Here is a 12,377-nt window from a genome sequence, read left to right as displayed (position 1 = left end):
TATACAGGAATATTCTCATTTAGATTAATACTGTCAGCACTAATTTACACAGACTACTATTTTGGGCCTTCAAACTATCTCACATGGAGGTGAAGTGAGCGTTCAAAGGGAAATATGTTGCTATGGGGGATGGAATGCCCCAGTACAACTGCAGAAGGTATGTACCTCAGTGCAGATGCTCTGGTCCTTCTCAGATACCTCAGATTCCCCCTAAAGGATCAATTCATTCATGAGTTGCTCTCCTACCAAGCAAACCTCTGATCCCCTCTCCTTCTCCCTGATTGCATGCTACCTTAGAAACTCTGGACCTGTAAACTTGCTGGGAAGTTCTGAGTATCTCTTGTCCTCCCACAGCTTTTCATTTAGGAAGAAAAAAATAAGGTACTTTGTTTATCTGTAACAACAATTCTCTCTTACTACCTTGTTAGTACATTTCTCTGCTGAAAAGTGAAGGTGTCAAGAAACAGAAACTAATGAAATACAGCAGCAAGACAACTACCTGGCCATTAGCTAAACTTCTCAAGGTAGGATCTCCCTTTTATGGGTACCTCTCCCAGCATTCTTTTCTGATAGCTGATGCTTTACATTTTGCAAATACAATCAGCTGCTACCATTAAGGGCAGGTCTACACTAGAAACTTGCATTGGTGCAGCTGTGCCGCTGTAGCGGTTCTGGTGAAGACACTTTAAACTGACAGGAGAGAGCTCTCCTATCAGCTTAATAACTTCATCTCCATGTCTACGCTAGCGTTTAGGTCAGCATAACTATGTCAGCTATGGGTGTGGATTATTCACACCCCTGGGGGACATAGTTATACCAAAGTAATTCTGTACTGTAGACCAGAGCAATTGGCTAACTGGAAGGTGGCTTTAGCTTGATGCATCTCTCTCCCTTCCAGCTGTTAAGTATTCCTAACATGCTTTCAACTTTCTCTTAACATTGAGGAGATGGCACAATCTCACATTCATTCTTACAACAAAATTAAGACATATTTCTTCAAAGATTAATTGAAACACTTTTTAACAAACTGTTTATGATGCAAAATCATTAACACAAAAAATGGAGATGTCAAAATTAAAAATGAATGCATTTTAAAAACACTGGGTTTGGGTCTTTGTTCACTTTCATCTGTTTTAACCAAATATAACCTCATTAACTTCAGTGGAGCTACTACTCAGTTACCCCATTGTGAGAGCAAAATCAGGCCCAAAATCTGATTTTTAAAGGTATTTAAGGGTATTTAGGCACTTAACTCCCCTTGAAATGAGTGGGGTTAGACACATGAAATGAGTGGGGTTAGACACATGAATTCCTTTAAATATGTGGCCCCCATTGTTTATTTCTTCACTTACTGGCAAAGACCTGCATTTCAGGCCTACAGGGTTCTGTATCTTCTTACGACAAAATTCTGTCCTCTGATATATGTATTCAATTCCCTTTATTTCAATGGGAGTTATACATGTACATCCCAAAGCAGAATTTGGTTCTTACAGTTAACATCAACAGTACATAAAGTAGCAGAAGAAATACAGCTACATGCTCTGATTTAGATGTTCATATTGTCATTGTTTGTTGCAGAAGAAACACAAAGCTGTACTTCAATTTTGACAGGTTAAAAACTTAAGTTTATGTATTTTTTATGAAAGTCTACACCAGCGGTGGCTCCAGGCACCAGCGCTCCAAGCGCGTGCCTGGGGCGGCAAGCCGCGGGGGGCGCCCTGCCGGTCCCTGCGAGGGCGGCAGGCAGGCTGCCTTCGGCAGCTTGCCTGCCGTGCTTGGGGTGGCAAAAAAGCTAGAGCCACCCCTGGTCTACACATGTATTCTATTAATAATTTTGGATTCAGTTATTTAAACCATCATTTTCATTTGCATGCACAATTGTGGCATTTGTATGCCCATGATTGAAAATTAAGCCCAGGCATGGTAATGTGAGTAGAACTGTACCTTGAAATAATTGCCAGAAACTGCATCATGTATTGGTAAAGTCCCATCCAGGCTTTTGCTATTAACATCAGCACCAGCTTTTAGTAACTCTAAGATCACCTCAGTAAATCCCCTGTTGGAAGCTTCATGAATTGCTGTCCAGCCTAGTAAAACCAGATCAGAATTTAGATTGTGATTCTGATGTCTGAAACCCACACAGGTCACAGACAATTATACACTTTTTTGTATTCAGTCTGGTAACTGTCAGACATCTTTGTTTATAATAAATCTGAAACAAAGAATTACCCTGAAACACTGGGGCAATTTTTCCCTGTTGCAATTCAGTTGACTCCAAAGAAAAATTTATTCCAATACTGGCTAAAGAAATGTACTATCTGCTTTTTAAATCATACTATCAGAAATAATAATAGCATAAAAATTGCAGATTAGAAATATAAGAAATGAAAAGCATTTCTAGCACTGGTGGCATCATGTCAGGGCCGGCTCCGGGGTTTTGCCACCACAAGCAGCGCGCGCAAAAAAAAAAAAAAAAAAGCCGACATTGCGATCTGCGGCAATTCAGCGGGAGGTCCTTTGCTCCGACTGGGAGTGAGGGACCCTCCGCCAAATTGCCACCGAATACCTGGACCTCCCGCCCCTCTCCAGAGTGGCCGCCCCAAGCACCTGCTTGCTGAGCTGGTGCCTGGAGCCAGCCCTGCATCATGTGATATCAAACTTTAAACCGGCCATGGATCCAGAATGGAATACTGGCCATCCCAGAGGCTAAGGCTTGCATAGTTTAGGAGGAAATTCTACATTTAGGAGGAAAAGAAAGAAAATTCTACCTTGTAATTCAATTTTTAAAAAAATGGAACTGTCTGAAGTGGCTCAAAGGCTGAGAGCTTGGTTCTGCATTTACACATGTGGATAACTTTACTTGTGATACTCATTTACAGTGAGTAATGCCACTGCATTCACAAGCCAAGTGGGCAAAGTAAAGGGGAGGTTCATGATAAATGTGTATCACATGTGTCCACAATTTATTAAACACCTGAGCAATTTATTACACGGATGTTGTGATACTACACCCCATATTCATCCTAGTAATATTATTTTGATATTATCATGGCATAATTGTGATGCATTTTGTACAAGATGGGTCATATAAGGTGTCATTGGAAAAGTTATGATTTGCTGAATATGTTTATCTATTTATATGCATATATCAATTTTGTATCTGAAGTTCTGAATATTGACTATGTATCTGTATTTCACATATAGTCACGCCTGGGTGACACCCACTAGGCAAAATGCTTCCAGTCTAGATAACTGACTGAAGGCCTTGTTGCAGTGCAGGACTCACTGCTGCAGCGCCTCCTGCTGGTCATCTCAGGGAACTAGCATTTCCAGCCTTCGGAGCACCCTCTGCAGGCCAGTGTCCCGCTGCCGCTGGCCCGTGTCCCTCCCAGGACCCGGTGCCCCTTGTCTTTGGGGTGCTGCCCCCTGGCAATACCCCCCCCAGTCTCAGGGTCTCCCCACCCAGGGGAACCCCCAACCATCTATCCCCACCTTGCCTCAGTCATGGGCTACTGCCAGTCACCATCTAGCCCCCACTCACTGGGGCAGACTGCAGTGTAAAAGCCACTCATCATAGGCAAGGGGGGGTTGGATCTGCTGCCTCTGTCTACCCATGGGCTGCCCCCTGCAACCCACCTAATTGGCCTTCCACTAGGCCACAGCTTGGGGGGTTTTCAGGCCGGAGCTCACCAGCTCCCTTGGCCTTCCCCCAGCCCTGCTCCACTCCAGGTATCTTCTCTCAGCTCCCTGCAGCCAAGTCCCTCCCTCTCAAAGCTAGAGAGAGTCTCTTTGTGCAGGGGTGGCTCTAGGGATTTTGCCGCCCCAAGCACGGCAGGCAGGCTGCCTCCGGCGGTTTGCCTGCAGAGGGTCCGCTGGTCCCGCGGCTTCGGCGGACCTCCCGCAGGCATGCCTGCGGAGGTCCGCCGAAGCCGCGGGACCAGCGGACCCTCTGCAGGCAAGCCGCAGAAGGCAGCCTGCCTGCCGCCCTCGCGGCGCCGGCAGAGCGCCCCCCGCGGCTTGCCGCCCCAAGCACGCGCTTGGCGTGCTGGGGCCTGCAGCCACCCCTGTCTTTGTGCTTCTGGCCCACTGCCCTCTTATAAGGGCCAGCTGGGCCCTGATTGCACTGGCTACAGCTGTGGCTGCTTTCCCCATCAGCCCAGCCTTTCTCTGCCACACAAGGCTGCCGGGGGGGGGGAAGGAGGAGGGGAGGCAAGTGGGACAATTTGCCCCAGGCCCCGCAGGGGCCCCCACAAGAATATAGTATTCTATGGTATTGCAACTTTTTTTTATGGAAGGGGCCCCCAAAATTGCTTTGCCCCAGGCCCCCTGAATCCTCTGGGTGTCCCTGCTGCCACAGCCCTCTCCCAGGCTGCTTTAAGCCCTTCCAGGCAGGAGAAGGGTGACCACCCCGCTACAGGCCTATTCAAGGTAATAGGCCATTGGGAATAATTTAGGAGAAGCTTTGATGAGCCTTCCTGAGAACACCCCAGACAGCCTGTAAGTAATGGCTGCTATGACTCATGCAAGGACACGTGACCAGGCCACATGACATGGAACTCCATCTTGGATACCAGTGTTTTTCCACAAACTGATTTTGGGACAAAGTGTTCCAGCCATATGCTAAATCTATATAAGGCAGGGAGTGACATCATCTGTTGTTCTTCATTCCCCACACAAGAGGACTCCTGAAAACACCAGAGGAACAAAGACTGAACTGGAGGAAGTGCTGGATCCAGGCTAAAGGAATTTCTAGCCTGAGTATGGAACCCTGGGAAACCTAAGTTGCAAAGCAAATGCAACGTGTACCTTAAGAATCTGCAAGCCTGCTTGTATCATCAGTCAGGATGAGATTGTTAATTCAAATCTTATCCTTCTAGTACGTTAAGCTTAGTTTGAGTTTTTGTTTATTTACTAGGTAATCTGCTTTGATCTGTTTGCTATCACTTATAATCACTTAAAATCTATCATTTTGTAGTTAATGAACTTATTTTATGTTTTAATCAAAACCAGTAAGTTTGGAGTGAAGTGCTTGGGAATCTTAGCACAAGGGGCAGGGGCTGTTGCATTTCTTCTCCACATCAAGGGAGGGATGAGCTTATGCTGTATAGCTCACTGTGCAGCGCAAGATGGTATAATTTTGGGTTTATACGCCAGTGGGGGGTGCATGCCTGAGGACTGGGGGTAATCTTGGCTGTAGCCTCTCTACTGTTGGTTCATGCAATGGCTGGTCAGAGAGCCTGCATGTAACTGCAGCTTGGTGTCAGCTCTTTGAATGCTGGTGGAAGTGTAGGACTGGAAGTGGGTCTGCAGCCTGCCACAGCAGCACAGTGTGAGAGGAAGCCCAGGCTGGTGAATAAGAGGGCTCAGTGGCACCCCAGTTCCAGGTGGCACCCCGGGGGGTACCAACCACAGATGTCACCACAGTATGTGATATGTGTGTATATGCATCCACATCCACATTCATACAAGTGTGTATATAAATATATATACAATCGTCTGATGTGCTGGTCAATATATTGCATATTATTACCAAAAGATTCATATGTATCATTTGAAAGACTGCAAATACAAATTCAAGGATAACAATGGTATAACAAAGTAATCCTTGTTACTAACCTTGTTCCATAAACTAGGTATCAATATGTTATTTTCTAAAACATCTTGGTTACATTCTTTCAAGAGTTTAAAAAAAAAAGTTGAGTTTCTTAATTGTCATCAAATTGAATCACTAGAGGCTCACCAAAGAAGTAATTTTTAAACATCCAAACCTGCATTATCCTTTAGATTTACACATATTCCAGATGCTATAAGAGTTTTCACTAAAGATAAATCTCCTTTCTTAGCAGCCAGGTGCAGGCGACTTTCCCCTTTGGCATTTCTCTTTTTTATCCCAGCTCTTATAATATGGGTAGGCTTAGCAGATACAGCTCCTTTCTCTTCTTTGCTTGATAGTGAAGATTCTAAAGACATATTGAACACCAAAATTTCTTATTAGAAAACTGGGACAAGCTTCTGATCTCACTTCAAACAGCATAACTCTATGCAACTCCATTGTTTTAATTATAATTATTACTTGACAGCACCAAAAATATAATACAGATCAAGTATGCATGGATTGTGGCCCAAAGAGTTTATAATCCACTACCAGACAACTTGCAATAAGGGTGCAATGGGGTAAAGTTGGAGAGAGAAGATTACATAGTTATTCAGCACAACTATGTGGTATAGCAACAAGAAGGTTGACACATTTCTCCTTAGACTCCTTCTCAGTTACCAGGAGTGACTTCAGGAGATATTACTACTTGCTGGGACTTCATCTCCTCTAGACAGAAATGGGAGGAAGCTGCATAGGGTTAGGTACCAAAAGGAGGAGCAACTGACAGTTTCTCTGGATAACACTGTGTGACGGTCTATACTATTATGTTCACCACTTTTACAAGACTATGATACATTTTGTACAAAGTATGCCTTGTGAGGAATCAGTTGAAAACTCATAATCTGCTGAACATTGTCCTAGTAAAATATGTGTATCAACACTGTATGTAAAGTTTTGATTTTCTACTGTATAAAATTGCTGTAACATGTTTCAGAGTTAGACAGGCAGGCCCAAACCAGTTCTTCAGAGACAAAGACACAGTAACACCCCCAGCCAGGTATCAGCATAATCAATTGGACAATCACCTAGTTAAATGGCCATTCCTTGGCAGGAAGAAGGGTGTGAACCAGGACTTTACATATTGGCAAAGACACAGTGGGAGGGGGAGGCGAGTTTCTGTGTAAACAGATTGCCTTTCGCCTGGACCCCAGCTGGAGATAATCATCAAAAAGGGGAGAACTAAGGGTATAAGAATGGAGGACACATACAACACAAATTACCTTTCTCATCCCCATCTCTACTCATGACTGCTACAACGGTCAAAAAACAAAGAAAGCATCTTTGAACTGGGGGAGAGGTGGTCTGGCTGGAAGGCTTTTCCGCCAATACAGACTGCTATAAATATATGATGAGACAAAACCTTTTTGCTTTTAAGTTCACTTGGCTTGTTAAATTAGGTATTAACTTGCGTTTTACTCTTCTATTTCTTTTGTAACCCATCCTTTTATGCATCATTACTTGTAATCACTTGAAATCTAGCTTTCTATAGTTAATAGACTTATTTTATTGTTGTATCTTAACCACTGTGTTTGGATTAAAGTGTGTGGGGAAACTCCATTTGAGATAAGAAGGTTGGTGCATATAATTTTCCACTGATGAAATTACATACTTTATAGTGTAGTGTACTGAGCAGTACAAGTCGCACATTTCTGGGGGACAAAACTGGGATTAGGAATCTGCTGGTATTCATCTGCAGTGTAATTTATGAGGGGCTAACTAGTAGCACTCAATACTGTGCAGTTGGGAGCAAGTTACATGCTGGAGTCTGTGTGTTAACTGGCCAGGAGTGGCTGTTCACCAGTAAAGCAGTGTAAAAGGCATCCCAGGGAGAACTGAGGAAAGTTATTCAGCAATCCAGATTGTACCTTGGGGAATGTCACACTTTGCTGTCAGACAATGAAACCAGGCATAAGTATGTCACCAAAACTAAAGCCATTTGCTTGAAATTTCTCATATGTGGTCCTTGGTCAAAGGATTTCATATTCTGTAAAGTATTAGGCTAACTGGAAGAAACATTTGTGAGATATGACAGTTTGAAATGTTAAATGTTTTTCACTATTGTAGAATGGTTGAAACACCATGGGCTAAATTTTGCTCTCCTGTAAACTTGTGTAAATTTGAAATAACTCCATTGTTTTTATTGGTGCTAATCCAGATCTGCCTCATTGTAACAGAGCAGAATGTGCCCATTTATCATGTTCCTGAATTTTTCAAATACATTTTTCAAAAATATGTATTCATTATTTACCTGAATACTGGCCATGTTAACATTTAACTGGAACCCTGGGATTCTTTTAGTGCCCTGGGTTTGTATGATCAGAAAAGCATCTTTTTAAACACGTTAGAGTACACTCTAAATGTAAATTTATAATAATTTCCTTGACTTCAGTGAAGTTATTCCAGATTTACAGTGGTGTAACTGAAAGCAAAATTTGACATTGTCTTTATGTGCTACCTATAAGATGCTGTATACACAGATTTCACTTTGTGCAAATTTTATATTATACCTTTCATACTATGTATAGTGATGGAGAAAACACATTCCATTTGACTAGGATTTAAAACCTATATTATAGAATCATGGGACTGGAAGGGACCTCGAGGGGTGATATAGTCCAGTCCCCTACACTCATGGTAGGTCTAAGTATTATCTAGATCATCTCTGACAGGTGTTTGTCTAACCTGCTCTTAAAAATCTCCAATGATGGAGATTCCACAACCTCTCTAGGCAATTTATTCCAGTGCTTATCCAGCCTGACTGTTAAAAAGTTTTTCCTAATGTCTAACCTAAACCTCACTTCCAAGCTCTCTCCAGAAAATAAGCTTTGCCCATCTGAGATGCCAAAATTAGATGTCAATCACAGTGGATTGCCATAGTTTGAACCTCTGCTGGGCTCCTTGAGTTTGGCTCCCTCTACATGGGGTCCAACTAGACCCAGGGGCTCTGCTGATCCCTTCAATTTTTGCTTCTCCTCAGTAAATCCTCAGTTCCCTGCATTCCTAGAGCTAGCCTCCTTCTTGATACAGGAAAAAAAAAGTGGTGGTATTCTCTTACGTGCCACTTGCTCATGGTGCCAAAATGAGCTGTAACTCACAGAAAATTAGCAATACTGATATTTAAATGATCATTACTGAGTATCTGAGTTAACACCCCTTAGAGATGGATAGGGGCAATACACACATCTCTCTCTGCTATTGTTTCTCGCTCTTTGCAAACTCAGGTACATATCATTGCATCAGCTGCACTTGATTCACATTATCTTTGCAGCCTTAAAGGCTGGGGAATTACTTTTTCAAAATGAAAGCTGAGATTCTGGAGCACACAATGGCAGCTTGTATCATCATGTACCCCTTCAACCCTTTGTTTTTCTTTGAGATAATGTACTATATTTTAGCCTAAAAGCTTCTGGCTCTGAAATCCCAAATCAATCATCTGTTCTCCAGTTCCTGCTTCTTCCTTAAGCTCCTGGGACTGGAGGATGTCCAAGGGAGTCTTTAGAGACGTAGACAAAAAAAAACCAACCAACAACAGCCCATTAAGCTAATGACTCTTAGCAATTGGCTGCAAATGAACACAAATAATAGCAAAGTTTTCCAGTGAAGTTGTCATGCACAACAGTCTTTGTTTGCTAAAAAATATTTGCAGCAGCACAATGAGGAACTGTTAGATTACTCTAAGAACAATGGTTCTCTCTGGAGTGCATCCTCAGGTGGGTTGTGAGTGGGAAAGGACAGGAACTTGGCAAATACAGCATCCAATTTGTTGGATGATTTTTTGTTTGTTTTTATGTAAAATGTTTTGTGTGTGACTCAGTATCAAAATCCTATCAAACATAAAAAGCAGAATTAAAAATCAAATATGCAACTGGGTGGTATCCACACTTTAAACAAATATTCAAAACCTCAGCACTGACCTGTTAACTGTTTAATGGGAAATGTGTGACTCTTGTGACAGACCAAACTGTAGGAAGAGAGTTTAGCAATTTTCACTTAGTTCTATGTAAGCCGAAAAGGAATGGGTAGGGCCTAATGAGTGATGTACTATAGATGGGTGAAGCGGATACTCATATTGACCACTGCATATATGACAATGTAGGAACAAAAGGTTTCTTTTCAGGAACAGAAAGGGTCAGAAAGTCCACCGGGGTGTGGAAGAGATACGATAAGGAAAAAAACAGCCATCCATGATGGATAACAGAGCTGATAAATGAGGAAGAAGAGCAAGCCAAGAAGCATCACTCATATATGTTCGTCCTTTTAGTGGTTCCCAATCCGCTTCTGCTCACAGCTGGAAGCCACGGGCCCAGTTTTTAGTGCCTTCAGCTACACCAGTGATAGCATCTCCTTCCGTGATTCATCAAAACAGCTGCTTTCCTATGGGTCCATGCAGCTAACAAAATACTGGATGAATAAAATGTTTTCTGGAGATAGTATTCTCAACTGGGGATGGAGGTGGGGATGGAGGCAGGGGGAGAAAGAGCTGAGCTGTGAAATGATCTTCCAGAGGAGATTACACTGCAAAATACATGGTTTTGATAAAGTTTTCCCACTACAACTGGAAATACAGAATGGGAGAACAAAATAATATGCATACAAGTATCAAAACCAGCTCGAGCCCCGCCCAGTGACCTGGGACAATTACATACTACCACCACCACCCCCCGGGTGCCTCTACGAGGCAATACTTCCCCTCTCGCAAGCACGGAGTCTGAGTGTAGCAAAAGCCTTTTAATAAAGGAGGGAAACAATGAGGCATTATGTTGGGGAAACACCACAAACAGGATTCATAACACAAATCATGAGCAAAAGACCCACCCGCAAGTAAGTTTGGCAGTGTCCTTTTCCCCTCAGGGTCTTAAGTCCAGCAACCCAACAGTCATCCTACCCACAGTTTCTGACCTTGGTCAGTGCAGCCTCCAGAGTGCAGAAGTTCCTCTGCAGAGTTTACTTCCCAGCTCCCCCCACTCTCACATGCTCTGCTGCTCAGGTTGATTGCCACGCCTCTCCATGGGGCTCTGCTGCAGTCTTCACTTCCATCTGCCTCTCTCTGCAAGCTGCCCTGCCATCCGCTCCGCTCGCCACGCCACAGCTCTTCGCTATCCGCTCCTCTCCGCTAGCTGTCCTGCTAGCTGCTCACCAACTTGTCTTCAGCCCCTCCTCACACTTAACATAGCTCTCAGCAATCTCAGCTCTTTAGTGACATCAGCTCTCAGTGATTTTAGCTGGTAGAAGGTGAGCCTCAGTGCCAGTGCACTGCTAGCCCAAAGTAGGTCTAATGCTTAGACCTAGGTATCAGTGATTTCAGTTCTGTAGCATGTAACAAGACTCCAGATGGAGTCAAAACTAGCTCTGTTATTGCACACTGGAGAGAGGAGGGATAAAAGTGGTGTTTTGGGCCCTCAGAAGGGGCCCACACTACCAGGCACAGATACCTGTCCCCAGCCTCTCTCAATCCACTGGAGTTTGGAACCCATGTCCCTTGCCTAGTGAGTGCTACATAGGTGAGGGCGAGTCCCTCTGTCATAAAATGCCAAGTACAGTTCTACTGTCCTTGCAAATGAGATCAGCCCCTGAAGTCCTTTTCCACAGCTCACCACCAGATATCAGGGGAGAGCTCATTCTCACTCTGCTTACATCCACATACATATCTCATAATACAGATCAAACAGGAGTGGCAAACGGGTTTTGGAAGGAGTTTGCTGAAGGCAATGTGAGAAGCTTTCTTTTTAGGTACAGTTCTACATTCGTTACAGTGATGGCCAGTGATGGAACAGTTACTGTGATCTGCAGTGGATATGCCATGTCTTCTTTCCTGCCTGAAGACAGAATGGACTTCCTGTCTATAAAGAGCAAGTTTATGGCTGTGATGAAGGAAAAGATTAATGGTTTGAAGAACAAGTACTGACACTGCAGAGCATCAGAGAAGCTGAGGAGTACTTGGGGAACCAGATTCAGGAAGCATCACCATCCCAGATTCAAGAAAGAAAAGAACTGGTGATCAGGGAATCAATGAAAGTAGAAATCAGAAAGGACTGACAGTTTATAACCACCAGAGTCAAGAGGACCAGGCAGCATTCTACACAGCTGGAGGTGGATGAAGAGGAGTAGGCTTTGATCACCAGAGAAGAGGATATAGTATATACATACAGCTGTTATCATGTTCCCAGCCTAAAAGCTACAGAACACCTCTGTGGCTATCCGAGTGGTCAAGTGGAATGGAGAGCTGAACAGGACAAAACTGCTGCTCAGCCCAACCTGCAAGACCATCAAGTGTGCCCACAAAGATATCTTCAACCATCCAAAGAAGACAGATGAATCCTTGTCCGAGATTCTATGCTAGATCTGTGCTAGCTCAGCTGGTATGCAGTGTTTTTACTCTACATGCCACTGTAAATGTAGACAAACCCTTTAAGTCAGCTTTTTTCCCGTAAAGAAGTAAGCACCAACACTGTGAAAAAGTGCTTGAAACTTTGTTCATTCTTGTAGCTTTGTCAGTAAAAATATTAATTGTTTAAGTGCTTACTCTCCAATTGCTACATAATAACTATTAATACATTTAGAAGCCCTGGCAGTGGTTCACACACTTGGCATTTGTTGGGCAGGATATATGCTTCATACACTATGCTTATTTTTCTAAATCACTCATTATAAATTACCAAAAGTCTCCTCCTTATAAATCTTGAAAAATAAATGTTTCTTTATAAAATATTATTAACAACTC

The 12,377-nt window shown here is 43.2% G+C and overlaps 1 protein-coding gene across 1 annotated transcript in view; it reads right to left on the bottom strand.

Annotated features, from left to right (window-relative positions):
• ANKRD31 (ankyrin repeat domain 31) overlaps positions 1–12,377 on the bottom strand; it is a 121,909-nt gene that overhangs the window by 40,064 nt on the left and 69,468 nt on the right. The window contains 2 exon segments of the mRNA XM_045020100.1: positions 1,945–2,087; positions 5,769–5,960. Of these exon segments, the coding sequence (XP_044876035.1) occupies positions 1,945–2,087; positions 5,769–5,960 (335 nt within the window).

Source organism: Mauremys mutica, chromosome 6 (genome assembly GCF_020497125.1).
Source record: "Mauremys mutica isolate MM-2020 ecotype Southern chromosome 6, ASM2049712v1, whole genome shotgun sequence".
In the NCBI taxonomy this organism is placed as follows: domain Eukaryota; kingdom Metazoa; phylum Chordata; order Testudines; family Geoemydidae; genus Mauremys; species Mauremys mutica.
This window is presented reverse-complemented; position numbering and strand designations above follow the sequence as displayed.